This window comes from Pseudomyrmex gracilis, unplaced genomic scaffold, assembly GCF_002006095.1.
Source record: "Pseudomyrmex gracilis isolate BER0280 unplaced genomic scaffold, ASM200609v1 scaffold_444, whole genome shotgun sequence".
NCBI lineage: Eukaryota > Metazoa > Arthropoda > Insecta > Hymenoptera > Formicidae > Pseudomyrmex > Pseudomyrmex gracilis.
In genome coordinates this window covers 62,970-86,226 of record NW_018021028.1, presented here as the reverse complement: position 1 = coordinate 86,226, position 23,257 = coordinate 62,970, and the positions used below count along the sequence as shown (strand labels likewise).

The 23,257-nt window shown below is 37.3% G+C and overlaps 6 protein-coding genes across 16 annotated transcripts; 4 read left to right on the top strand and 2 right to left on the bottom strand.

Annotated features, from left to right (window-relative positions):
- Positions 1-303: 303 nt before the first annotated feature.
- LOC109860659 (general transcription factor 3C polypeptide 3) lies at positions 304-4,012 on the top strand. The gene is made up of 4 exons (XM_020439911.1): positions 304-899; positions 980-1,183; positions 1,288-3,098; positions 3,321-4,012. Exons 1-4 carry the CDS (start codon positions 505-507, stop codon positions 3,599-3,601), a joined length of 2,691 nt encoding a protein of 896 aa, XP_020295500.1. The 5' UTR covers positions 304-504; the 3' UTR covers positions 3,602-4,012.
- A 156-nt stretch (positions 4,013-4,168) lies between these two features.
- LOC109860661 (DNA ligase 4) lies at positions 4,169-9,099 on the top strand. The gene is made up of 11 exons (XM_020439914.1): positions 4,169-4,452; positions 4,532-4,689; positions 4,888-5,156; positions 5,648-5,965; positions 6,523-6,829; positions 6,967-7,096; positions 7,252-7,512; positions 7,612-7,800; positions 7,909-8,232; positions 8,310-8,552; positions 8,631-9,099. The coding sequence occupies exons 1-11, from the start codon at positions 4,288-4,290 to the stop codon at positions 8,976-8,978; spliced, it is 2,712 nt and encodes a 903-aa protein (XP_020295503.1). The 5' UTR covers positions 4,169-4,287; the 3' UTR covers positions 8,979-9,099.
- A 475-nt stretch (positions 9,100-9,574) lies between these two features.
- Positions 9,575-11,388, bottom strand: LOC109860664. Of its 2 annotated transcripts, XM_020439927.1 has the most exons (5): positions 11,287-11,388; positions 11,142-11,201; positions 10,904-10,936; positions 10,647-10,694; positions 9,575-10,491 (listed from the first exon to the last, which is right to left on the bottom strand). In XM_020439927.1, the coding sequence occupies exons 1-5, from the start codon at positions 11,382-11,384 to the stop codon at positions 10,404-10,406; spliced, it is 327 nt and encodes a 108-aa protein (XP_020295516.1). In that variant the 5' UTR covers positions 11,385-11,388; the 3' UTR covers positions 9,575-10,403. The 2 variants fall into 2 exon arrangements, with proteins under 2 accessions (XP_020295516.1, XP_020295517.1); XM_020439928.1 differs by lacking the exon at positions 10,904-10,936.
- A 329-nt stretch (positions 11,389-11,717) lies between these two features.
- LOC109860663 lies at positions 11,718-14,909 on the top strand. Of its 4 annotated transcripts, none has more exons than XM_020439926.1 (3): positions 11,718-11,805; positions 13,042-14,135; positions 14,385-14,909. In XM_020439926.1, exons 2-3 carry the CDS (start codon positions 13,694-13,696, stop codon positions 14,657-14,659), a joined length of 717 nt encoding a protein of 238 aa, XP_020295515.1. In that variant the 5' UTR covers positions 11,718-11,805; positions 13,042-13,693; the 3' UTR covers positions 14,660-14,909. The 4 variants fall into 4 exon arrangements, with proteins under 4 accessions (XP_020295515.1, XP_020295512.1, XP_020295513.1 ...); XM_020439923.1 differs by having other exon boundaries at positions 11,739-11,805; positions 12,445-14,135; XM_020439924.1 differs by lacking the exon at positions 11,718-11,805 and adding an exon at positions 11,815-12,541 and having other exon boundaries at positions 12,948-14,135.
- A 90-nt stretch (positions 14,910-14,999) lies between these two features.
- LOC109860660 (leucine-rich repeat-containing protein 49-like) lies at positions 15,000-19,504 on the bottom strand. 2 transcript variants are annotated; one of them, XM_020439912.1, is made up of 7 exons: positions 19,339-19,504; positions 19,018-19,172; positions 18,269-18,907; positions 16,655-17,853; positions 16,196-16,566; positions 15,852-16,091; positions 15,000-15,648 (listed from the first exon to the last, which is right to left on the bottom strand). In XM_020439912.1, the coding sequence occupies exons 1-7, from the start codon at positions 19,435-19,437 to the stop codon at positions 15,442-15,444; spliced, it is 2,910 nt and encodes a 969-aa protein (XP_020295501.1). In that variant the 5' UTR covers positions 19,438-19,504; the 3' UTR covers positions 15,000-15,441. The 2 variants fall into 2 exon arrangements, with proteins under 2 accessions (XP_020295501.1, XP_020295502.1); XM_020439913.1 differs by lacking the exon at positions 15,000-15,648 and having other exon boundaries at positions 16,001-16,091; positions 16,196-16,333; positions 16,408-16,566.
- A 133-nt stretch (positions 19,505-19,637) lies between these two features.
- On the top strand, positions 19,638-22,844 carry LOC109860662 (probable GDP-L-fucose synthase). 6 transcript variants are annotated; one of them, XM_020439921.1, is made up of 7 exons: positions 19,638-19,836; positions 20,199-20,292; positions 20,365-20,479; positions 20,603-20,731; positions 20,811-21,024; positions 21,090-21,227; positions 21,299-22,844. In XM_020439921.1, the coding sequence occupies exons 1-7, from the start codon at positions 19,818-19,820 to the stop codon at positions 21,532-21,534; spliced, it is 945 nt and encodes a 314-aa protein (XP_020295510.1). In that variant the 5' UTR covers positions 19,638-19,817; the 3' UTR covers positions 21,535-22,844. The 6 variants fall into 6 exon arrangements, with proteins under 6 accessions (XP_020295510.1, XP_020295511.1, XP_020295507.1 ...); XM_020439922.1 differs by having other exon boundaries at positions 19,639-19,793; XM_020439918.1 differs by having other exon boundaries at positions 19,640-19,793; positions 19,880-20,292; positions 21,299-22,841.
- Positions 22,845-23,257: the final 413 nt, after the last annotated feature.

Genomic DNA, 23,257 nt, shown 5'->3' with positions numbered 1-23,257 from the left:
GATTATTCTGAGTCGAAAAGTCCTGAACCATTTTTTTCTATTACATATGATAAAGGAGTAATTATTGAATAAAGTAAGCCAATCAGCGCCGACCTTTAGCCGAACGCACGTCAGTGAGCCGCGCGCCTGATGTGCGTGAGCGCTCTGCGCGGCTCACTGACGTGCGTTCGGCTAAAGATCGGCGCTGATTGGCTTACTTTATTCAATAATTACTCCTTTATCATATGTAGTAGAAAAAAATGGTTCAGGACTTTTCGACTCAGAATAATCCCTTCTACCTACCTACGAGCGGTTAGACGGTCATTATCAGACACCCTGTATATGCTAAATAGTCCTAATAAACTGATAAACATTAATAATAACATAAATAACTTCTCTATTATGTGGTCTCTTAATAGTAAATGTTTATAATTGTACATATCGTACTATTTACATAGTGTAAATCAGTAAAGAGTGAAAATCAAACAAGTGGGATTCAATGCAAATAAAGTAGATGTCAACAAAATGGATAAGGTTTACAAAGACATGAAAGTGGAACTTGAGCACTCAACCGTGGATAATAGTTTGCTTAACAGTGATAATAGCAATATACCATCAATGATAATAGAAGAATTGGATGAAAATGCTATTAAATCATTGGATGTGGATATGGATGAATTTGTTGAAGTTAAAACATTACAAATACAGGAAGTAAAAGAACTTATTCCCAAGTATGAATTGACTCCAATATGTAATTCTAAAGATGTTAAGGATATGGAGGATCAAGATGTATTGTTAACTGCGGATGAAGAACATCAATTGACAAAGCAATTTTTAAACGGAGAATTAACATTTAGTGAATATTCGTCCAGAATGGATCAAGATATAGACTTGGATATAACAGAAAATGATAATATCAGGTATGATGATAAAAAATAAAAACAATAGAGATATATGTTTCATTAAGATTCTCCCAACTAATGTTCAGTAATGTTTCTAGAAGTGATATAAAAACAGAATGTGAAACTGTACAAACAATTGCTGATCTAAAGTCACAGAAAACAAGCAATGTGCAACAGGTACGACAAAAAAGAAAAAGACGCACTCTACCGACAGTTTTGCAAGGATTAATGGGAGAAGCAAATTTAAGATTTGCAAAAGGGGAGACAAATAATGCGGAGCGAATATGTATGGAAATCATAAGGCGAGTTTTTTAAATATCACAGGCTGATATAAAATACATGTAAATGTTTCTACAAAAAAGTTGTATGATAATTCCTTAGCAATTTGTCAATTGTTTGTTTTTAGAGAAGTACCAAGCGCTCCGGAACCTTTTCAGACACTAGCTATGATTTACGAAAATGATCAGCCGGAAAAATCATTGCAATTTGCGCTGATAGCTGCGCATCTTAGTCCGAAAAATGCCGATCAGTGGATAAGATTAGCTAATCAATCTCTAGAAACCGGTAATATAAAGCAAGCGATAACTTGTTACTCAAAAGCAATTCAATCCAATCCAAAGGATATACATTTATACGAGACGCGAGCGGAACTTCAAGAACTGAATGGTGATAAGAAAGCTTACATACGAGCGTATACGAAGTTGATTCATCAATTAGAAACTGACGATAGCGAATACATAAAGAAATATGCGAAAGTGTTGATCAAACATTATATACAGGAAGACAATACTGAAATGGCGTTGGAAGTGATGGAGTTTGTCTTCGACAAGTGTTCCCATGTTATCACATTGGAAGAGGTTAATATTATGACCGAATTGTTAATAGTATTGAAGCAATTTCAGAGATGCTTGAGTATATTGATCAAATATACAGACATTGAGGTACAATATAAGGATAATAAAAAGCAGGAAAACACAGTCGACAATGAGACAAATCAAAATATTGAGGAAATAGAATCTTGCAATATTCCAGACAATGTGGCTGTCGATTTGAAAGCAAAGTGTATCATAACTCTCATTGAACTGAATTACATTCGCATAGCGGACGAACTTGTCTCGAAATTTCATATGCTCGAGAATCCAGAAATATCCGGAGATCTCTTTTTGGATATTGCGGAGACGTTTATGGGTAAGAAAGAGTATCACCGTGCATTGGTTTTGTTGGATCCGTTACTCAAAAGTCCGAAGTTTAGTCTGGCCGCAGTTTGGCTGAGACATGCGGAATGCTGGGTCGGTTGCAATGATATAGACAAGGCCATAAACTCTTACAAAGTTGTCCGGACGTTGTCGCCACAGCATTTAGACGCAAGATTGGCTCTCGCCAAGCTTTATAAAGAGAAACAACTTTACAACAATGCGATAGAGGTTCTCTATCAGAATCCAGAATGCGACGAATTAGATCCCGATGTCGTTTATCAGAGAACCTTGTTGCTTTTTAAAGTCGGAAGATACGAAGAATATTTTTCGTCGGGAATGTTACTTTTTTCAAGACATTGTGTCAAGATAAGAAGGAAGATCGAACTGAATTCATTGGCACGCGCGGCGGGAGTGCGTCAACGACTCGAGAGTTTGCAACTTCGTCGTCTTAATTTCGGCGAAAAGTTGGACGACGAAAACGCTCCGACATTTATCGCCAATGAAAAGCCAAGCGAAAAGAAAGAATTCCTACTGTTTTTACAGATGTGCAAGCTAGCATTTCAATTGAAAAAGTACGGTTTCCTCCAAAGACTGTCTTTCACCGCTCTGACATCGAAGAGGTTTAAGAAGAGAAATTCTCACATACTTTTTTTATGTTTGCTCTCTTGCATTCACAACCAGGACTCGTTCTACGGCTACAACATCGTGCGAGAATTCGTACGTGTCTGTCACCGACCGAATGTGTGGAATTTATTAAATATCATCATCCAAAGGGCGGAAGATCTGAGGCATAACAGATTTATAATGCGTTTACTTGGAAGAGACGATATATTTTCTTACTTGCATATTATGCATGCGAACAACTGTCTTGTATCGGGGACGTACAAATACGCTTTAAATAGCTACGTTTCTTTGTTCAAAGTAGCACCCAGTGCACTTTTGGCATTGTTAATTGGCGTTACACAAATGCAAATGGCGTGTCAAAGAATAGCGTCTAAGAAAACTCCACTTGTAATTCAAGGTATGTAACTATAAATATACGAATTACATAAGTAGAAGTATAAAAATTATAGATTATAAATAATTTCGTACATAAAATATTGAAACATTTTAAAATCAACAAAACAAGAGGCTATTTTGAATAATTATCTATACATTAACGATTAAAAATTCTAACATGATACAATACAGTGTGCGAAAACAAATTATACAATATATATTTCATAATTTTTGTTTGATTTAGCGTTCGCGTTTTTAAAAAAATACGCAGAATTACGTGGCAAAGAGGGCGAACAAGAAGCAAATTACAATATAGCGCGGGCATTCCATCAGTTGGGTTTATTGCCATCTGCGATAAATTTCTACAAATTGGTATTGGACGAAGAACCTAGCGATCTAGTCAAACAGCACGCAAATCTTTTGGACCTGAGAAAGGAAGCGGCTTTCAATTTGCATCTCATCTATTTGCAATCTGACAATCATCTTCTAGCTAGAACGTATCTCGAAAATTATATTACAATTTAAATTAACAACGTGTCGCAGAAAGAACGTTTTTATTTAGTATGTTATTTGGTGTATTATAATACCGACCTAGTGCGGTTTGAGTGCGAGCGGGAGACCCCGAGTTTCAAATCCGCACTACCGGATTTTTCCCGGGCCGGTCTCTTTTAAGTCGAGTTTATCGCTTGAAAAGCAAACCGAATCGGGCCTTCCAATCAGCTTGAATTTGGTTGTGAAAGATGTGGATGAGGAATGTAAAGAAATATTGTAACTCTGAGGAGTATCAATAAAATTCCCTAATTCTTTATTTAGTGTGTTATATACTGTATTATTTACTGCATATTATTTGTACTGTTGTTATTTTTGTTTACACACATATGAATAAATTTAATTTTTCTACGATACATGTTTGTTCTTACTTTTGACCTTGTCTTATTTTGATCACGTTGAAGAAATTCAAATTTGACTTTAAACATCTCCGATTAAAAACTCAGAGATCAAGGTAATATAATTAATAATTAATTACATTTTTTTTCGGAAAACGTTTCGTGATTATCTTTTATTGATATCATGTTCATTCAGTCTGATAGCGGGTTGATAACAATGTGATATGACTGATAAAGAATGTTAATAAAAGACGTAATCAAGCAATTTAGAAAGACCAATTTAGTCGCTCGACTGATTTAGAGATTTTTCTTTAAAGGTGAGAGATGGCCACTAGTTTGGAAGCCAAGCTCGAATTCAAACAATTGTGCGACGTTTTGGAAAACATTACGAAATCACGTGAGTCTCGTAAGAAAACGCAATTTTTGCAAACGTACTTTGACAACTGCCGAAATATCAGCAACAAACTGAAAACAGAATGTCCCGAAGCGGTATGTAATTTTTATGACACGTGCTTGTACATATAATATATTTTTTGTGTGTGTTTCACTTTGTTGGATTCAATTTTAGAACGTGTCGTTGTATTCAATCGTAAGATTGATACTACCTAGCTACGAACGAGAACGCGGACCGCACAATTTGAAACAATATTCGCTGGCAAAAATCTACGCCAATATATTCGGCTTTCCAAAAACCAGCGATAATTACAAAACCCTTATGAATTATCGGTCAGTATTGCAAATGCGCGACGATAAATAATTGATAAATCGTTTGTCTAAGTCACTTTTTTTTAAACAAAATATTTTGTGGAAGATAACGATATTTAACTCGCGCGTATAAACGTACGTACAGTATATGTTTGAAAATGTGTGTGCAATGTATACATGAAATCTCTCCGCCAAAGATATGTGAATTCAATATTTTAGAGAACCTACTTCGGTTAAAACTACCGAGAATGACTTCGCTGACCGAGCTTATCGGTTACTCGCAAAACGTTTACCGCGAACGAGCACCGGTTTCACGATCGAACGGGTGAACGTGTTCCTCGATACCATATCCAATGCAAAGATGCAGGAAAAAGTGGAAACCTTTCGAGAACTCTTCCGACAGATCACGGGGCTCGAAATGAAATGGATAACGCGAATTGTTCTCAAAAACTTGCGACTCGGTATCAAAACACAAAGGATATTGGAGAGTTCGTATACAGTTCTTTCCCAAACATAGGGTAAAAAAAAGACCCAATTACTGTCACCTGAATAATAAACTCTGGCGTTAGTGAATTGTTTTTACTACTTATTTATCAAAAACATGTGTTTTTCTTCTTATCTGGTATTATTCGATGTCTCTAATATAAGGAACAAAATAATACCGCCTCTCAAAATCTCTATTTTCATTTATAAATTTAATAATTAAAAAAGAACGATGCGAGAGCTATTACTGTCACCCCCTAAAATGAAAGAAATGAGACACGAATGTTGAGTGCTGGATTTTTTGTTATCTTAATTGCACTTAAAATTCTATGTTAGATTGTTTTCACGCATAACTTTTTAGGATTTATTTAATATTTTAAATAAAATAGCTTAGGGTGACAGTAATTGGACAGATGTAATTGGGTCTTTTACCCTACCCGCGAAAAAAATACAATTGCCATATTAATCGATCTCTCTTTTTTTTTCTTTTTTCAAGCTTATCATCAGGACGCGAACGAAGCGTTTCTCGTGACGAAGGATTTGCGCAAGATTTGCGATCAATTCCACGATTCGAGAGCGAAAGTAGAATGCAACATACAAGTATTTTCGCATTTCGCACCGATGCTCCTGGAGAGATGTAGCATCGAGGACAGCGACAAGCTATTTAAGAACGAGAGTAATTCGTATTACGTGCAAATTAAATACGACGGCGAGAGACTGCAGCTCCATATGAAGGACGGAAGGTACAAATACTTCACGCGGATGGGACACGATATCACGAAAAATCCCGGTTACGGGGAGACTGGATCTTCGGGTACTTGATTTCTCTCGCACAGCTTGATCAAAATTGGAGACTATTAAATTTATAGAAATGCAAGCGCGCGCAGTACACATCGTCACTCCCTACGTATAATCCCGTAACTCCAAAACGCAAATTTTAGAGGAGAGCAATTTAAAAGTTTAAAGCTTCATATAGTTTCTCTAGTTAAGAGATCTTTCGGTTTTAAATTTTTACCTTACTTATGAATATTTTTTTTTAATATTTGGTGACCAGAAAGAACATGACTTTCTAACAGCCAATTTTTTCACTTCTAGATAAGTTTTCGATAACTTTATCTAGAAGATATCTCCCAAAATTGGTTCTCAGAGGAATTTATCCAGAGGATAGTTATCGAAAGGTATGAAGAAATCGGCCGTAAGTGTCACTATGCAATAAACTGAAAATCCCGTATGTGACACTTATGTAATTATACGTAGGGAGTGACGACATATATATTCAACTTTCGAATTACTTTCGATTTAATGATTTATATTGAATACTCGTTTATTGTATTGTTTAAAATATTGCAAAACTACTTCCGATATTTATAGGTTTCTTGACCGGTGTGTTTGCACGACAGTTAAATCCGAATTGTCATTCTTTTATATTGGATGGGGAAATAATGGGCTGGCACAAGGAAAAACAAAAATTCGGTAGCAAGGGTATGAACTTCGACGTGAAAAAGCTGTCGGAAAAGAGTCATCATCAACCGTGCTTCGTCGTTTTCGATATTATTCAGCACAACAATGTTTTACTTGACGACGTACCTTATCAGAGTAGATTGAAATTGCTGAACGACGTGTTCACCGAAGAAAAAGGCTCTTTGATCATATGTCGGTCCGCTTTAATTTCGAACAGGTGAAGAAATATAAATGTCATAAATCTTCAATTTCACAAATTGAAGAATTTTTTTTTTTTTTGAGAAATTGATTTTTCAAATTTACGTTTATTTTCATATAATAAAACAAGTGTGTGTTTGTGAATTTCTTTCGTAGAGAGGAATTGGTAAAGGAGTTCGAGAAGTGTCTCGATAACGATGAGGAAGGACTCGTTGTAAAGAAATGTAATATGAAGTATAAGCCAAATGTTCGGGATGGTGGCGGCGGTTATAAGATAAAAGCAGAGGTATAAAATACATAGGTGTAAATATTGGAAAAGATGTTTACATAAAGCAGAACATTGTATACGAATACGTTAAAACTCTAAGAGTTTAGGCGATTTTCTGTCGATTTTCGCTCGATTTTCGAGAGAAAACCGAGCGATTGGGATATTTTTTACAGTATTCCAAGAATCTGGTACAGGATTTGGATCTGATTGTACTCGGCGGTTATTACGGGGATGGCAAATATATGGGAAGAATTAAGAGTTTTATGATGGGCGTTGCCAAGAGTCACAAAGAAAATCCGACGACGGATACGACGCAATTTCTATGCGTCGTATCGGTGAGCAATGGAATTGCAAACGAAACGTTGCGCGATCTCGAAACGAAGTTTGAACCGCATTGGGTCAAGGAACGTCCCGAAAACATCACGGGTCCTAAGGTGCGATTGTTGTATTAGATGCGTATATCCTTTGTGTATGAAAAAAATGTGTGCGTTTTTTCGCTTTCTCTCTCTCGCACGCTGATGCGCTTCTTGCAGAAGTGTCAGCCGGATTTGTGGATTCGTCCGGAACACTCGATAATCTTCACAATACTCGCGACCGAGATGGTGCGCAGCAGCGAATATCCAACCGGATATTCCTTGCGATTTCCCAGAGTTACGAGAATCAGGGATGACAAGCCGTGGTACAATTCGTGCACACTTTCGGAACTCTTGTCGTTGGTCAAAGTACGTGCACGCGAAAGCTACACGATAAAACAAACAACATTGTTATTTATCATATACGACACACGCTTGTATTTAACGTGCAATTAGGAGTTAAATTATCAATTACAGAACAAAGGTGTGATCCAGAAGTTGACCAAGCGAAAAGTAATCTCGGACGATATCGACGAAATGCCGACCTCGGACGATGTCGACGAAATGCCGATCTCAAAGTTGAGAAAATCGACCAATCGAAATGCAACGTCGTTCGAACGTACAAAACGAATAACACCGCTCACGCGATTATTAGACGGGAAAGAGATCTGCGTGATAAACGGCACCGACGAACTGACGAAGGAACAAGTGGAAGAAACGTTGCGGCAGCACAGCGCGAAGATCGTTCAGAATCCAATTCGGAACACCACCTTCTGCGTAATAGTGGGAAATAGCAAAACGGTAAGAATACGCGTTGTAAGAAGCGTAACGATTGTGTTAATCGTGCATTTCATCGGAGAGAAAATTTGCTCTTTCAGATGCGAGGAAGAGACGTGATTAATAGTGGAAAATACGACGTCGTATCCCTAGATTGGTTTGATCGCGTCACCAATCAGTCTGACTACACCTCGCCAGTTGATTTCTTACCGTGGGAATTGTTGTGCAGTCGAAACACCACGAGCCAGCGACTTGAGCGCACTTATGACGAGTACCACGATAGTTTCATCGTTGACGCGAACGAAGAGAGCTTGAAACGTTCATTCGATAAAATTGCGGAATCGGTAATTAAAAAAAAACGTTTATTCTCACCATTTTCTTTCAGCTTCACATATACTAGAATCTTAACTTCGCATTTTCAGCTTGCGTGCGGTACAGTCGAGGATAAAAAGAAATTGGACGAAGAATTGTTCGATGGAAATGCGTCGCCTTATTCGCTGTTCAGAGACGTAATTGGATTTTTTGACGATCCGATGTGCTATGCGAAGTACAAATTTCGTTTCATGTCGGGTAGAGTTAAGGACGAATTTGACGATACCGTTACGCACGTGTTCGTGGACGACGAAATCGACGGCACGAATAACAAACGTCGCGCGACAACTTTTCAAACAAACGCGCAAACATCCGCGAAAATTGTTACGTGCTATTGGATCGAGCAATGTTTCCGTAACGGCCAATTGTGCGAAATTACGGACTATTTGATTTGTTAGACGCGTTTGGATTTGAACAGGAACTATAAAAAAAAAAAAGAAATAAATGTAATACCAAAGCAACTGTATAAGACAAATATATCAATTTCGCGAAATACGTGAAATAAAAATGTTAAACACACATGTGTGTATATATTATATATATATATATATATATAGATATTTTCGACTAAAATTTATGACAGTATTTTCACGGAATCGCACATTTTAACTCACATTTTCGTGAAGCGAAACCGAGAAACTAAGTACTATAAGCAGAGTGACAGTCGGACAGTTCGCTCATTTAACATCTTCCCATTTCGAAATATTTCCTCTTGACTTGAGTCGCCACCCCTGCCGACTTCTCTCTCTCTCTCTCTCTCTCTCGTTTTATTTCATTGGAATGCGCGCAAAATATGAGAAGCGAGAGACGCAGCTGCGACGTCCTTCCTTACAAAGCCTGCCATTCAGAGAGATCTCACCGAGATTAACGCGTAAGGATCGCAATTTTCTGAGACGAATACGTCAAAAACTTGGAAACTCACGAGACTTCCAAAAAAAAACTAAGTAATATTTGATGATTTAATTATCGGATCAACAACACATGTGCGAATACGTTTTCTGTTTCCGAGTGATTTTATTTTTTTACTTAATAATTATAACGTTAAGTCAAAACTTCCGATTTCGTACAATCGGCAACACGTGCGCTGTGTGTAGTGTGTATCACCGAAGTATTACACACACGTATCAGTCGAAATGGTCACCTCTTTAGCAGAATGTAGTAGAAGTCTCGTCTTTCAGGTCAATATAAATAATATGGGAATATGACTGACGTCCTCTTTCTCTCTTTCTCTCTCTCTCTCTCTCTTTCTTTTTCTCTGTTTCTGTATCTCTCTTGTCCGCGCACAGTATCTACTTATAGACTCTTCACCTACAGATGGGACGCGTATTAATCGAGTTTCAGATTTTCGAAACGTGCGTCCAGGCATGTCACTCTTGTATGTCGAATTTATTCATAGAAGTTTCCTAGAGAGAGAGAGAGAGAGAAAGAGAGAAAGAGTGTGTGTGTGTGTGTAACTCGCTTATAGTTGCCAATTATACGTGTACATTCATAACTGCTGTCTATCGCCAGATTACATATTATTATTATGCACAATAATATGCGTGAGATATATGGGTCGACAGCTCATACGCTTCAATCTATTCTCGACTGACATTAATATTTCTTTTATGCGCGCGCGCGCGTACACGTATGCACGTAACACGTACTTTTGAAAATGAACAATTTACGATTCAACACTTACGCATCAAAATTTTTGAATTAAAATGACAAATAAGTTTGTTTTCTATAACTTAATCACACACGTCTGTGTGTCGTTTATACGTAATTAATATAAATATTTAATATATTTGTTCATATAATGGGAAAAAAAACCATGGTATCTTTCAGTAAGAATTTCTTCTGGCGCAACAACGACTTCCCGCGCAAGCACGTACGATGTGTTCATTCGCAATCGCCATGTCGTCTTGCAGCCTATGTATAAGCGAACATTAATTTTGACATTTAAACGACGAAGTAATGCTACATTAGCAAGTTTAATACGATAAAAAAGCTTGTGAAAGAAAAACATCGTAATCTGTATTCGATTAATTCTCATTCACAATAGCAGATAAATAATAAAAACTCACAAGTGTATCGGCTTGTCGCATCCGCACGGATAATATTTATTTCGCATTCTGTATACGGGCATTAAATAGTAGACGTAATAACGTTATTAGTTTTGATGGTAATTGCATTCGGAAAAATTATATTAATTTAAGAAAAAATTTTTTCAACACATATAACGAGTGTAAAAAAATTCAAAAATTGCTTATAAATATTTACATATTGAATACGAATTACAAAAATTATCGTAAACACACTGAGAGGTTTTGGCAAAACTTACCCTTTCGCGCATTTGCATCTAAACCGCTGCTCTCTAATGTACGTAAGGGAATTAGTGCTCTCTTTGCATGGGAATAATGAATTTAACGTATCATCTTTGTTATTGCGGTATATAACCGACCGTACGCAATCTTTATTCGTGATTTCTGCGCTTCTCGAACGTGCTCGTATTTGCAGCATGTTTTCGTTAAATTGATATCGCACATAATACGTACGCGATTAGTCGTCTCGTGACTTACTTTTCGAACTCCTGCCTCAGCAATTCTCTTATTCTGGCGTGGCACACGCAAATCTTCTCACTGCTCCGCGAACGAGGGCAAATTACTTCTGATTATATTATCTCTCATTTCGATTTGCCTCTCTCGGAAGAGAGAAATGCCTCACCTTTCTCTCAGGAAACCGACGTAAAGAACTAACATCCCGGCAGATATGACGATGAACTTTCCGAGATACCAAGCAAAATTGGCCGTGCAATGTTGCATTGTGCGACAACACAATTCGACAATTTGGGCTGTTAACTATTTGCGCTATTTCTTATTCGAAATCGCACGTAGCAACTGCGTGTGGAAACAAATGACGATCGTCTCATCGTCTCACGTGTGTGTCGCGAATCAAAACCTCGCGGAAATTACAGAAATCACAGCTCGTTCACAAATGTAGATAGACAATTGCGTCGATCACGAATATCTGAAAGTGTGACATCGTCTCGGGATGTGCTTCCTCTACCCGGTCTCTCTCTATCGAAGCCCGAGAGGCGCGAAGGATGTTGAATGACCTGTCAACATATTTGCCCGTCTCTCTTGACAACACTCTCACGAGCACAAGGAACGGAGGGAAAAAAAAGGAAAAGACGTCCGGGAGATGACATCCCTTCATTCCACGCTCATTAAAATGAATTCCTCGGTACGTGTCTCACGGTACGCGCGTGTGCCCACTGACATATATAAATTTAAACTTGTCTAACTGGTAGGAGAAACGAGAAAAAAATTCGAACAAAAACCGCGTTACATAGGAGAGATTTTTTATACCGCGAACGACGATGTTTAAGTGTCTTGTCTCAGTTAGATAGAAATGATCTCTCGTATATTTTCACCGGGAGGAAAAATTGATATAAAAAACTGTCGAGATAGAGAGAGAGAGAGAAAGACGATTAACGTTTGGCTTGCGTTAACCAGACATTTTTTGAAATAACAATTCGTCATTTACATTCGGTCAATACGGCGATGCAATCTCCCGCGTCTTTTCCTCTTGTTAAACACGCGTCGCGTGTTGTGCACCGCAAAAATAGAAGACAGACAATCTCGTTGTACTAACAACGTTGCGCGCCGGCAGCTGCAACCATATGGCATTCTTTCTGTGATCTTACTCTAAGAGCTCGTTAATACGATCCTCTCGGATATGTTGCCAACACACAGTTAATATTAGTTTCGAGTATGTTTTTCTAATGTATGAGTGGCACGGGGTCGTCTTTTCGATAACCACCTGGTTAACATCCCGCGTACTTAATGTTATTTCTGAAATAACATCCCGCATCGGTTTCAGTCGGCTGTGCGCGGCTTCTTCTTTCTCGAACGGGAAGAGAAAGGATTGAACAAACAATTTGTATCATCTCTACATATGGACACGAAAAAACTCGCGCGTGCGTAACAATTATTTTATTATGTGAGAAAATAGGAGAAAGAATCGAGTTGACTCGTTATGACTGATTAGTTTGACTTGTTATCGACACTTAGGATCGATGAAGATTTCAATTTAAAGAGTTTGCATTTAAATTGAAATTGAAATTCGAAACATGCGCGCGTGTCGGAATTGAGGCGAAGTTAACCGGCAAAGTGAAGTTTTCTTTTGTATTCTGAGTGTAAATAAGCTAAGGCCCGTAAATGAGAGATTTTTTTTCGCGCAAGCTATTCATACCAAGAAGACGAAGAGTCGAAACGTCGTGGTGATTCATTGGTTCGAAGCCGACGAAAGCGGCGGAGTCAATTCGGTCTGCGAGCCAATGAGAGCACTCTCGGTTCTCTAAAAATATAATTTTGAATCGGTAGGAGGAGATGAGACACACACACGAGACACCTCCCTCGCGCGCGGTAGCCAAGAAATATTTTTATAAGTGTATATCTCTTCCACACGGTTACACAGCGGAACACGTCGCCAAAAGCTCAGTCTACGCATCTGTGAAGACCCGAAGACGTGTATATCGAGTGCAATTAATCCGAACGAAACAAATCCGAATAAATTGCATCTGTAATCAAGTTTCAAACATTTAACGAGAAGAGAGATTCGTATTTTGAAGAGGAAAGATACAAAATATACGTACAAAAAATATATACGCGCGAGAAGAGAAAATGTTTTGTAAAACAAACATTTTCGCTCGCACAAAGAAGTGAGATGTGACCGATGTGTGACCCGAAACTTACCGCGTTGCTTGAAAATCGGAAACGATATAGACAATATGGATAACGAGGAACAAACTCTAAAATAAAGAGATAATTGTCAGAAAATGTTTCAAGAGTAATTAACTTGAGAAAGCAACGAGTTTTCGAATCTAACAAGTGGATTTTTTGCGCAATCTTCTAGATATGTTGGGGAGAGACTTGGCGCTACATGTGATCGCGCACTCTTCACGGAAGGATCTGTGCGTTTAATATCCGCCGCACAATTGAGAAAACTCTCTGAAGAGAAAAATGTTCTTCGCAATGACTCGCTGAAACAAATTTGAAGATATCCAGCCGAGTGACATATCCAATCCAGCTATCAGATACATGTCTCTCGAGACGATATAAGAATCAGGATGAAAACCGGTGGTGGCGGCGCGCCGAATCGCTTGAACTCGAGCATAGAGCAACGTTTGAGAAGTCCGAAGTGCGCGAGATGTCGAAATCACGGTGTGATTACCGGCTTGAAGGGACACAAAAGATCCTGCGCCTGGAAGGATTGCCGGTGTCCTTGCTGCCTGCTGGTCGTCGAGAGACAGCGTGTGATGGCAGCGCAGGTAGCACTACGCAGACAGCAGCAAGCGCAAGGCGACAATCTTCTGTCATTACCGAACAAAGTATCGACAAATATCGCGAATCCTTATTGTGTTAAAACAAAATACGACGAACCGGACACGGTCTGCGGCAGAAGAAACAAGAACTTTCAGAGACATCATTTACATTTCACGCAGACTAGCATCAGCGTGACGCAAGATTTCTACGGATTGAACGCCATGCATAATCTACCATGTGACACATGTGAGTTTATTCTACTCTCTCGCGTGTACGGTTTGGATATTAATACCTCAAAGTATACACTTGGTTTTGTCAATTAAAACACTTTTAATTGTACGCAGCAAGTGTGTGATATAATTTTAGTAAATATGATTTAGATTTTCACAAGTTTTTATATTTATTATTTTCTTTCAATATCTTAACAACACGAAAGAAAAATGATAAATGCGTGTGTCAAAAATCTTATACTTAAAATTGTCTTTACCTTTTCAGTGTCGCCGCATCCGCGTCTGTTGGCTCTATCTTCTTTCGGATGCAATCAAAAGCAGGAAGCTGATCCCGCGCTAAAAGTGCAGTCCCTTCATTCTGTCTATCCGACAATACCGTGGTTCAATCAAGTAACGCAATCGTACATAGCGAGCAGAGAACTGGACAATTTCATTTCTACGGGAGCTCTGCAGGACTGTCCCACTTCGAATAATAAATCCTGCTTAGAAAAGAAAACGCCGATATCGTTTAGCGTAGAATCTATTATTGGCACGAAATAGGTAATATTCCAATATCCTCTTAATCATGATATTCAGTCAACAAACTTTTACGCGGAACAAATAAAACTATTTACAGATATACCGATTTGTTTAGAATCGCATATGTGTAGTGTAGTTTCATTTTGTTTAGTGTCATTTTGTTTTTGATACATTTGAAATTTGAAAACGCCGCCTCCCCTGTGAGTCCCAAATCAATGGCCGCGTTCAGCAGAACTCAGCGCTTAGTAAGCGCTTTACGCTTATTGTCTGTGATTGGTCTCTTCTTGTAAATCCGCTGGAAATATGAAAGTATATTCCAATGACAAGCAATAAGCGTAAAGCGCTTACTAAGCGCTGAGTTCTGCTGAACGCGGCCAATGTTTAAAGCAAGATCTTGCGTGGGGACGAAACGACGACACATCATTGTTTCAATCGAAGATCTTACTTTAATACTAACATATTCAGTTTATACACACGCATCATTTACGTCTCTATATATTAAACAAACACTCTTAACAATGTTTATATATAGAATTTATTACACAACTATCAACTCTATAGCAAACACATATATATATATATATATATATATATATATTCAATATACATTCATGGAACAAAACAATGTAAAATTTGATTCTTGGTCGGTGTACGTACAAATTGTATATCCTCAGTAAAACGTGAAAATGACGACAACGTCATGGGATAATAACATGCGTTACACACTTCTACTTAATTCGAGCAAGTCGAAGATCGTGCTGCCTTACGCAAGTGTCACGATAAAAATTTCATTTGAGGCACGATCATTGTTTATTGCCTTCGAGTGTTAAGCTGCAACGTTTCATGTACGCGTCCATTTCCGAAAAATCGGACAGGGTACTATAAATAACGTCGTGAAGAACGCACGGCCATTGCTTCTCTAAAATTTGTAACTTGTGTATGGCATTTACAGTGAGATTAATCAAATTTAGCAAGTGTACTTTCCCCTTGTGCCGCCAGATAAGATCTTCCTACAAACAAATTGCGAAAAATATTCTGTAGTCAGAAAAACTTTTGCCCCCGAGAAAAAGAGCGCGTTTATATTGCCATTTATACAAAGCATCCCCTGACTTGTGTAAACTCCAAATAAGAAATATAGCGTAAAATATAATAATCTTGTTATAAAAATAAAAATACTCGATTTTTTTAAATATTTTCTCTCCCCTTAAAATACCTGTGTCACGCTTCCCTTTCTCCACTGTAACGCTTCCTTCGCGACGACGCTTCGAAGCGCGGGATCGCAATTGAACAGAAACTGTTTGGCAGTAATTTGCTCCCCGCTTTGTTTCTGCACCTTTTCCAAATGAAGTCTTTGCAACAGAGGTTGCAACAGGGAGTCTGGCAGTGAACATATTACTATGTCTATAAGACCGGCATATTCCTGATTCGCAAGTTCGATCTCTTCGGCTGTGATCTAGAAAGATTTGTTTTTGCACTCATGTGACATCACGTGACGTAATGCATTTTAATTTGCCTTGTTTTTTTTTTTTGAGGGCTAACGCGAAATATGTAAAGTACCTCCTTGCCGTTAATAACCGTGAGTCCCCAATGAGCTAGTCGGAATATGGCGTACGTCTTCCAATCCTTGGACACAACAGGATTCCCTCCGTCTATTTGTATGCTTGTCAATCCCTGTACTTCGGCTAAAGCATTCAGCTGGCCGAGAAGACTAATGTTAGTTTCTTTAAATACAAAATGTTCCGCGTGAGAAAATCTAGTTTTTAGTTTACTTAAAACTTTCGCCACATCGTTAAATTGCACGTAATTAAATTTCACGACATTAACGTCTTGAGCTTTCGAGGTGTCCCAAGTTCTATCTATGAAGCGCAATGCGCCTTGGCCGTAAATGTTCAGACATCGACCGACAATTTCTATCAAATAATCCCCGCCTAAATAGAAACGTCACATTATTTAACTCTCAAAAACATACTCACGGAAATGTGTCTATTTGACAAATATTTAGAAACATTAGCCTACCCTGTTCCCTTTCTCTAGGTGGTGCCTGTTGAGGTGGCGGACTTGGCAAAGCCAGTGCTCGAAATTTCGCTCTGGCGGTCGCGGCTCTGTTGCTCTTGTAATACACCACTTTCTTTGGCTGAGCACTTTTGATTCTATCCTTGTCGTGAGACTTTTCGCAAACCACGTTCTTAGAAATCGACGAAGTGCTAAGATCACTCAACAACGACTTACTGCAACTATCCATACCGCTAGTTTCTTCGACCACTTTGTTGCTCAAAAAACTTTCATTTTCGCTTATCGCATCAGAGTATTTCAAAGACTTTTCGCTTGTGACAGCTGTTTTAGCGTGTAAATGTTTTTCGTTGTTATGATTTTCGTGATTATTTTCCATAGCGAATGAAGTGTGATTTATTAGAGACAGTTTCTTATAGGTGGCAGATTTGTCGTAATCCACAGACGAACCGTTGGCGGTGAACAAGTGATATCTCAAACCACTCTTCAAACTCTCATGACTCTCCGAGCTGTCTAAATCGCTATCGGATGTATTTTCATTGTCACTCAACATTTTTTCTTTGCTATCTTTGAATGATCTATCCTCTAATTTACCACTCGTTAGACTGTCTACTATCGAACCCAAGATAGGCGGGAGTTTGAACTCCAGAGGAAATGATTTAGCGTCATCTAATTTGAACAAATTGTCGCTGGAACTGCTTCTCTTTTTTATGTGTATTTTTTTTGCTTCCACATTTTCATTTATCGACGTTAAGCTGCCGAAGCCTTTCGTTTTAGCCTTGTCCAGACTCTTTGAGTTTATAGTATTGAATTTGCTCGATATACTTTGTGCGTGCAGTACGTTAATATTGTTGCCTGAATCTTTACCCATCGCTTTATTCGCACTGTCGGCGGTAAGTTTTGTTCTAGATCTGAGAAGTTCCCAATTGGTTTTAGCGTTTGATATCACTTCTTCTCTACGTACGTTCATGCAAACCTGTGCGCTGAGATCGAGAAACGCCGAATTGGTTTGTTCCTTGGAGAATCTCCAAGCCATTGCTGTTCTCCGAAATTGTCCGCTAATTTGCATCGTTGATAACAGTTGCAGATTTGGCAAATAAGACACGAGAAAAGAGATATAATCTGTATTTAAGGTCACTGGGTTACCATCTATCGTTATTTCTTTAATTTGTAAAGCCTTTGCGAGGCTACTCATATCCTCAATTCTGCAACATCAAAATTACTGAAAGACCTTAATTGACCTAATTGAAGAATCACTAATTTTTTTTTTTAAAGTTTAAAAGTAGCTCTCTGTGTATGTGTGTGAGTGCGCATGACAGATGTAGGTCTAAGAATATATTAAGTTTAAGAAACTAATTAGATGTGTTTCCAAAGATGACATTCCTGATTAAAGCTTTGAAATTTTTATGTGCAAAAGAACGTAAAAATGTATAAAATACTAAGAAAAAAACTCAACATTATGCATTAAAATGATATATTAATGTGTTTTGGAACTACTTTATAAAACTAATTAAAAGTGTGGCAAAAAATACAAACATTTGCATCTACATATTACTGAACTATAACAGCGTTTGCTCTGTGTGTTAATCAATTATAATACAAATTCTTTAAAATACTTGCCTATGAATGTCATTGTTACTCAAATATAATTTTTGCAATTGTGGCGTCTCACCAAATCCTAACAATTTTTTCAGTTTATTTCGACGCAGATTCAGTTCTTTTAACGACGTCAGACCTTGAAAATCATTGCAACCTATACTCTTAATATTATTTCCCGCTAAGTTCAGCACTTTCAATGATGTTAAATCTTCTAAACCGGTAATTTGTTGAATTTGATTGCCATGAAAGTCCAAGACTTCTAATTTGGAAAGTTGTTTTAAACCCTCAATCCTTCTTATTCTGTTCTTTCCTATTAAAAGCACTCTTAAATTTTCCAAAAAGTGAAGATCACATATTTTTTCTATTTGATTATCATATAAATCGAGAAACACAAGCTTCGTGAATTGAGAGAAATTAGAACTCTCTATCTTTGTCAGAAGATTATGCTGAAGGGACAGTAATCGCAATTTTGGTTCCCCAATCACATTCGGGAACGTTGTCAGACCTCGCCTATCGAGACATATTCTGTCAGGGTTCTTTTCTCTTTCGGCAGGAGTTCTTGATGCCACAATTGTTCTTGTTTCTCCTGTTCTTTGCAACGTGACCACATTGCATCTTTCAACTTCTGCATGTTCAGTGTCAAACTGGGTTCCAGCAGAACTATCAATAACAACTGATTTGAGTGCAAGAATACTTTGATGTGCAGAGACAATTATATTAATTCAATGAGATAGTTTTCTTGCTCTACTTTGTCCTACACAAGCAATTACCTAAGTGAATTGTAAGAACGCTTAGATAGCTTAGGAGGTACTGGTGCACCTGGCAAAATTGGTAAGGCAGCTGCTATAGTTAAAAATTGACGTTTGTCCGGAACGCTACTTTGAACAGGTGATTTACCTTTTACGTCAAATGATAGTTTTCTTGTCTGAAAAATATTTACGACTCACGCATTACTGTAAATTATAATAAAAAAGTAAAACACACAACGTGTTACAAAGATATATTATCTAAATTTTGTCGTTCAGTTTGCAAACATCTACGTCAGAAATAATTCCCTTGTTTAAATTACATATTTTAAGTGTGAATCTTACCCGCGTTGCAGTATTGTTGCCCAATGGCATTACATAACCGAGGCATAAACATATAATTAGTCCATCAAAGGAATAAATTGCATATTTTACACCTAACATCTGAAAATACTATGTCACATTTTTGTGATATGTTTTCATTATTGTAGAATATTAAATACATATACGAGTTCGCGTTGTTGTTGTTGTTGTTGTTATGGCGCAGTGAGTTTTTTCTTGACAAATCTATACATATCAGTCCGCGCGATTAATGGGACAGATCTCTGCAGGTACGAAGAAGTTCCGTTTGTCTGCTCTCTCAGTCGATAACTAACCCTAAAACAACCACGGAAAATCGACCTGGGATGCAGAAAACACTGAATCAAAAACAATGTCAAATGTAAAGATATTTATAGATAAAAAACAATATAATGATGTGATAATCACCAATATAAAATTCTTTGTTTGAATACACATGTGTAAGTGGATATAAGTACGTATACATGTTAAATATAGATACGTGTAAGTATTTTTTATCAGTCACATATCTCTGTTTCTTTTTAAGATAACACAAAAAATCAAAACACTGGGAACTATTGAAAGAGTTTACATGCAAAATAAAAATTTGACTAAAGTTTGCTATTTGTTTTAGTCTAAAATAATTTGGTCGATATAAAAGCATTGCTCTGTTCTACAAAGCGAGTAATTAAGTGTCAAAATTTTAGCTAAATGTAAACTCCACCATTCCTTTCGTAACCTCAGAACCACGTGATGTTAGATATTTGCTGTGATAAATATTTACGTACACATGCATATTAATTAATTAAATTTGTCGAGACTTGCATTTGATATGATGAAAATCATACTTGTAACTGGTGGTTCAGGCCTCGTTGGCAGAGGCATTCAAAGTGTCATCGAGCATGACAAGAGAGAAAATGAGAGGTGGATATTTGTTGGATCTAAAGATGCGGATTTGTGGTGAGTTAAATGAATTAATGATCGTTAGTTAAATGTAAATTGTATTTACTTCATTGAAGTACTGACTTACAGCGATAAGGAGAGTACTCGTAGATTATTTGAGCAGCACAAACCAACGCATGTTATTCACTTAGCTGCTATGGTTGGTGGACTTTTCCACAATATGTCACATAATCTAGACTTTCTGGTGAGTATCTTTAAAGAATCAGCTGTGTACTCTCTTTTTGTAGCTTACATAATTTATAATTGTTTTCATTTATATGTGCAAAGTTTGGTCATTAGTTTAATATTGAATCAATTGTCTTTGCAGCGAAATAATATACATATGAATGACAATGTTCTTCAAACTGCTCATGAGCATAATGTGACAAAAGTTGTGTCTTGTCTTTCTACTTGTATATTTCCTGATAAAACAACTTATCCAATTGATGAAACAATGGTATGTATATTGTGTATAAAGAACATTTATTGTTGGTACAATAAGTACATATGTGAAACAAGTATTATGCACATCTTAGGTTCACAACGGGCCGCCACATCCTTCGAATTATGGTTACAGTTACGCCAAGCGACTTATAGATATCGCAAACCGAGGCTACTACGACCAGCATGGTAGATTATATACTAGCATAATCCCGTGCAATGTGTTTGGTCCGTATGACAATTTTCATCCGAGTGCGAGTCACGTTATACCTGGTCTGATGCGAAGACTGTACGACTTGTGCAAAGATGGTATGTACAGAATTTATACTTGATATTACATCTAAAACACTGATTATTAATGTTGTTTTTATTAGGAAACACGGAAAATAAAGTGTTCACTGTGTTGGGGTCTGGTAAGCCCTTAAGACAGTTTATCTATAGCATGGATTTAGCAGCACTGATCATTTGGGTATTGCGAGAATATGATTCTGTGGAGCCTATTATATTATCAGGTATTTATATTTATAACCGCATGATCAAATCAACACTAAGTCTATGATGAGAAAAACAAATTTGTTCTCAGTGGACGAGGCACAGGAGATATCAATAGCTCAGGTGGCTGAGTCTCTAGTACGGGCGTTTGGTTTTAAGGGTAAAGTGGTATACGACACGTCAGCGGCAGATGGTCAATACAAGAAAACGGCGAGTAACGCGAAGTTACGGAAGTATTTACCCGATTTTCAATTTACAACCTTTGAACGAGCTATCAAAGAGACCGTTGATTGGTACGTAAAGAACTACGACAGCGCGAGAAATTGAAATCACTTTTGACAGATTATGGAAAAACAAAGCCTTTATTTCCATGAATACGTTCGGTATTTGCATTAGTTGTCCGATAATTTGATAACTTATCAAACTTCCAGTGCATTGCCATTGTTCTTTAAACATGCAATTAAATTCTGTCACGAAATATATATGATAATTATCAAACTTTTAGTGCATTGCCATTGTTCTTTAAATATGCAATTAGATTTTATCACAATATATATATATATTCTTCAAAGCATATATATATATGTATATCTATTCTTATTAAACCCCGTACATTCCAATTAAAAACGGAACATAAAACTGAAAATAGACAGAATATTAAAAATAAACAAATCACATATATGTGTTTGAAAATATATTCTAATATATAGAAATTATACTTTATATACATTGTAGCATAAACAATTATATTTTTCGAATAAATAAATCTACACAAGACATTTTACTCCTCATTTTGAAAAAGTGCATCATCAAAGTTGATTTTTTAAATGCCAAATTTGATGGGGTTGAACTCGATTAAAACCTCACAAACTTCACAATGATTTATATATGTACATAAAAATGACATTAAATAAAACTAATATCAACTATGTTGAGTAAACGTTGGCAATACACGTGGATTTTTATTGATTTTTGAAAGTTTACTTTAAAGAGAAAATTTAAGTTACAAAAAAAATGTGCTTGCCAAAGATAAATCCACGCGAAACACTTTGCGCGATGAATTTATTTTCGTTCATCCGCGGCATTTCTGGGACACGTGCATATGTTTCGGATGAGTTTACATAAAATTCGAACGGATTGTTATTTGGCGAATGTAACGCGCGTTCCCGTATACAAATACGAATTCTGATTGATACGAGAGGAATAGGGTAGCAGTTTCCAATTAAGTTGCCAAAAGTGCATTAATATATTCCAACTGGAATAGATTTCGTGAGATTTGAATTTTCTACACTGTGTCGTTTCAATCGATTCGGACAAAGATAACGTGTGTGCTTTATCGGGACTTGTCTCCGAGAGACCGACGCGCGATATGAGGGATATATTTTTCAGTGTCCGTTTCTTCTTTGTGACGTAGGAATAATTTGTGTGTTTGTCGATGAAGAAATAAACTCCAAAAACGTTTTCTTCGTTATATCATTAATTTGTTTACCGTTGATTTGTTTTTGTTGACTGTGTTTAAAATCAAATACACTAAAAGTTTTTTTAAACTACACGTTCATTAAATTGCTACTTTGTCTATATAGTTATAAAAAAATGTCTTAACATATTATTATAAGTAAAATAAAGAACTTTATTTTAAGAAAAACGTTTGTATATGAACTACATGATATATATACTGTGTGTGTATGTGTGTGTGTGATTTCATTACTTAACCGATCGCCGAAAGATAGGCGAATTGGTGAGCAGCGTTTATCGACCGGAAGCCTATTTTATGATCGCCTCGCTCGTTACCGGTAGTAACGGTGTATCCGCATCCGAATGAAGCCGGTTCTCTGTACGGCGCGGCTACGGTTTCCCTTCTTCGTGTCGGTCGATCAAACGGTAAAGTGGCAATCAACCCCGCAGACCGTAATTGGACAGATTCGAGTAATCCGGATAAAAAAAAAGAGGAGAAGAAGGAAAAAAAATGAAAGAAATGTTCCCGGGATACACACTCTGCGTGCTCTCTACCTACCCTACCTACCTATCTACAGTGGCGCCGGCACCGAGA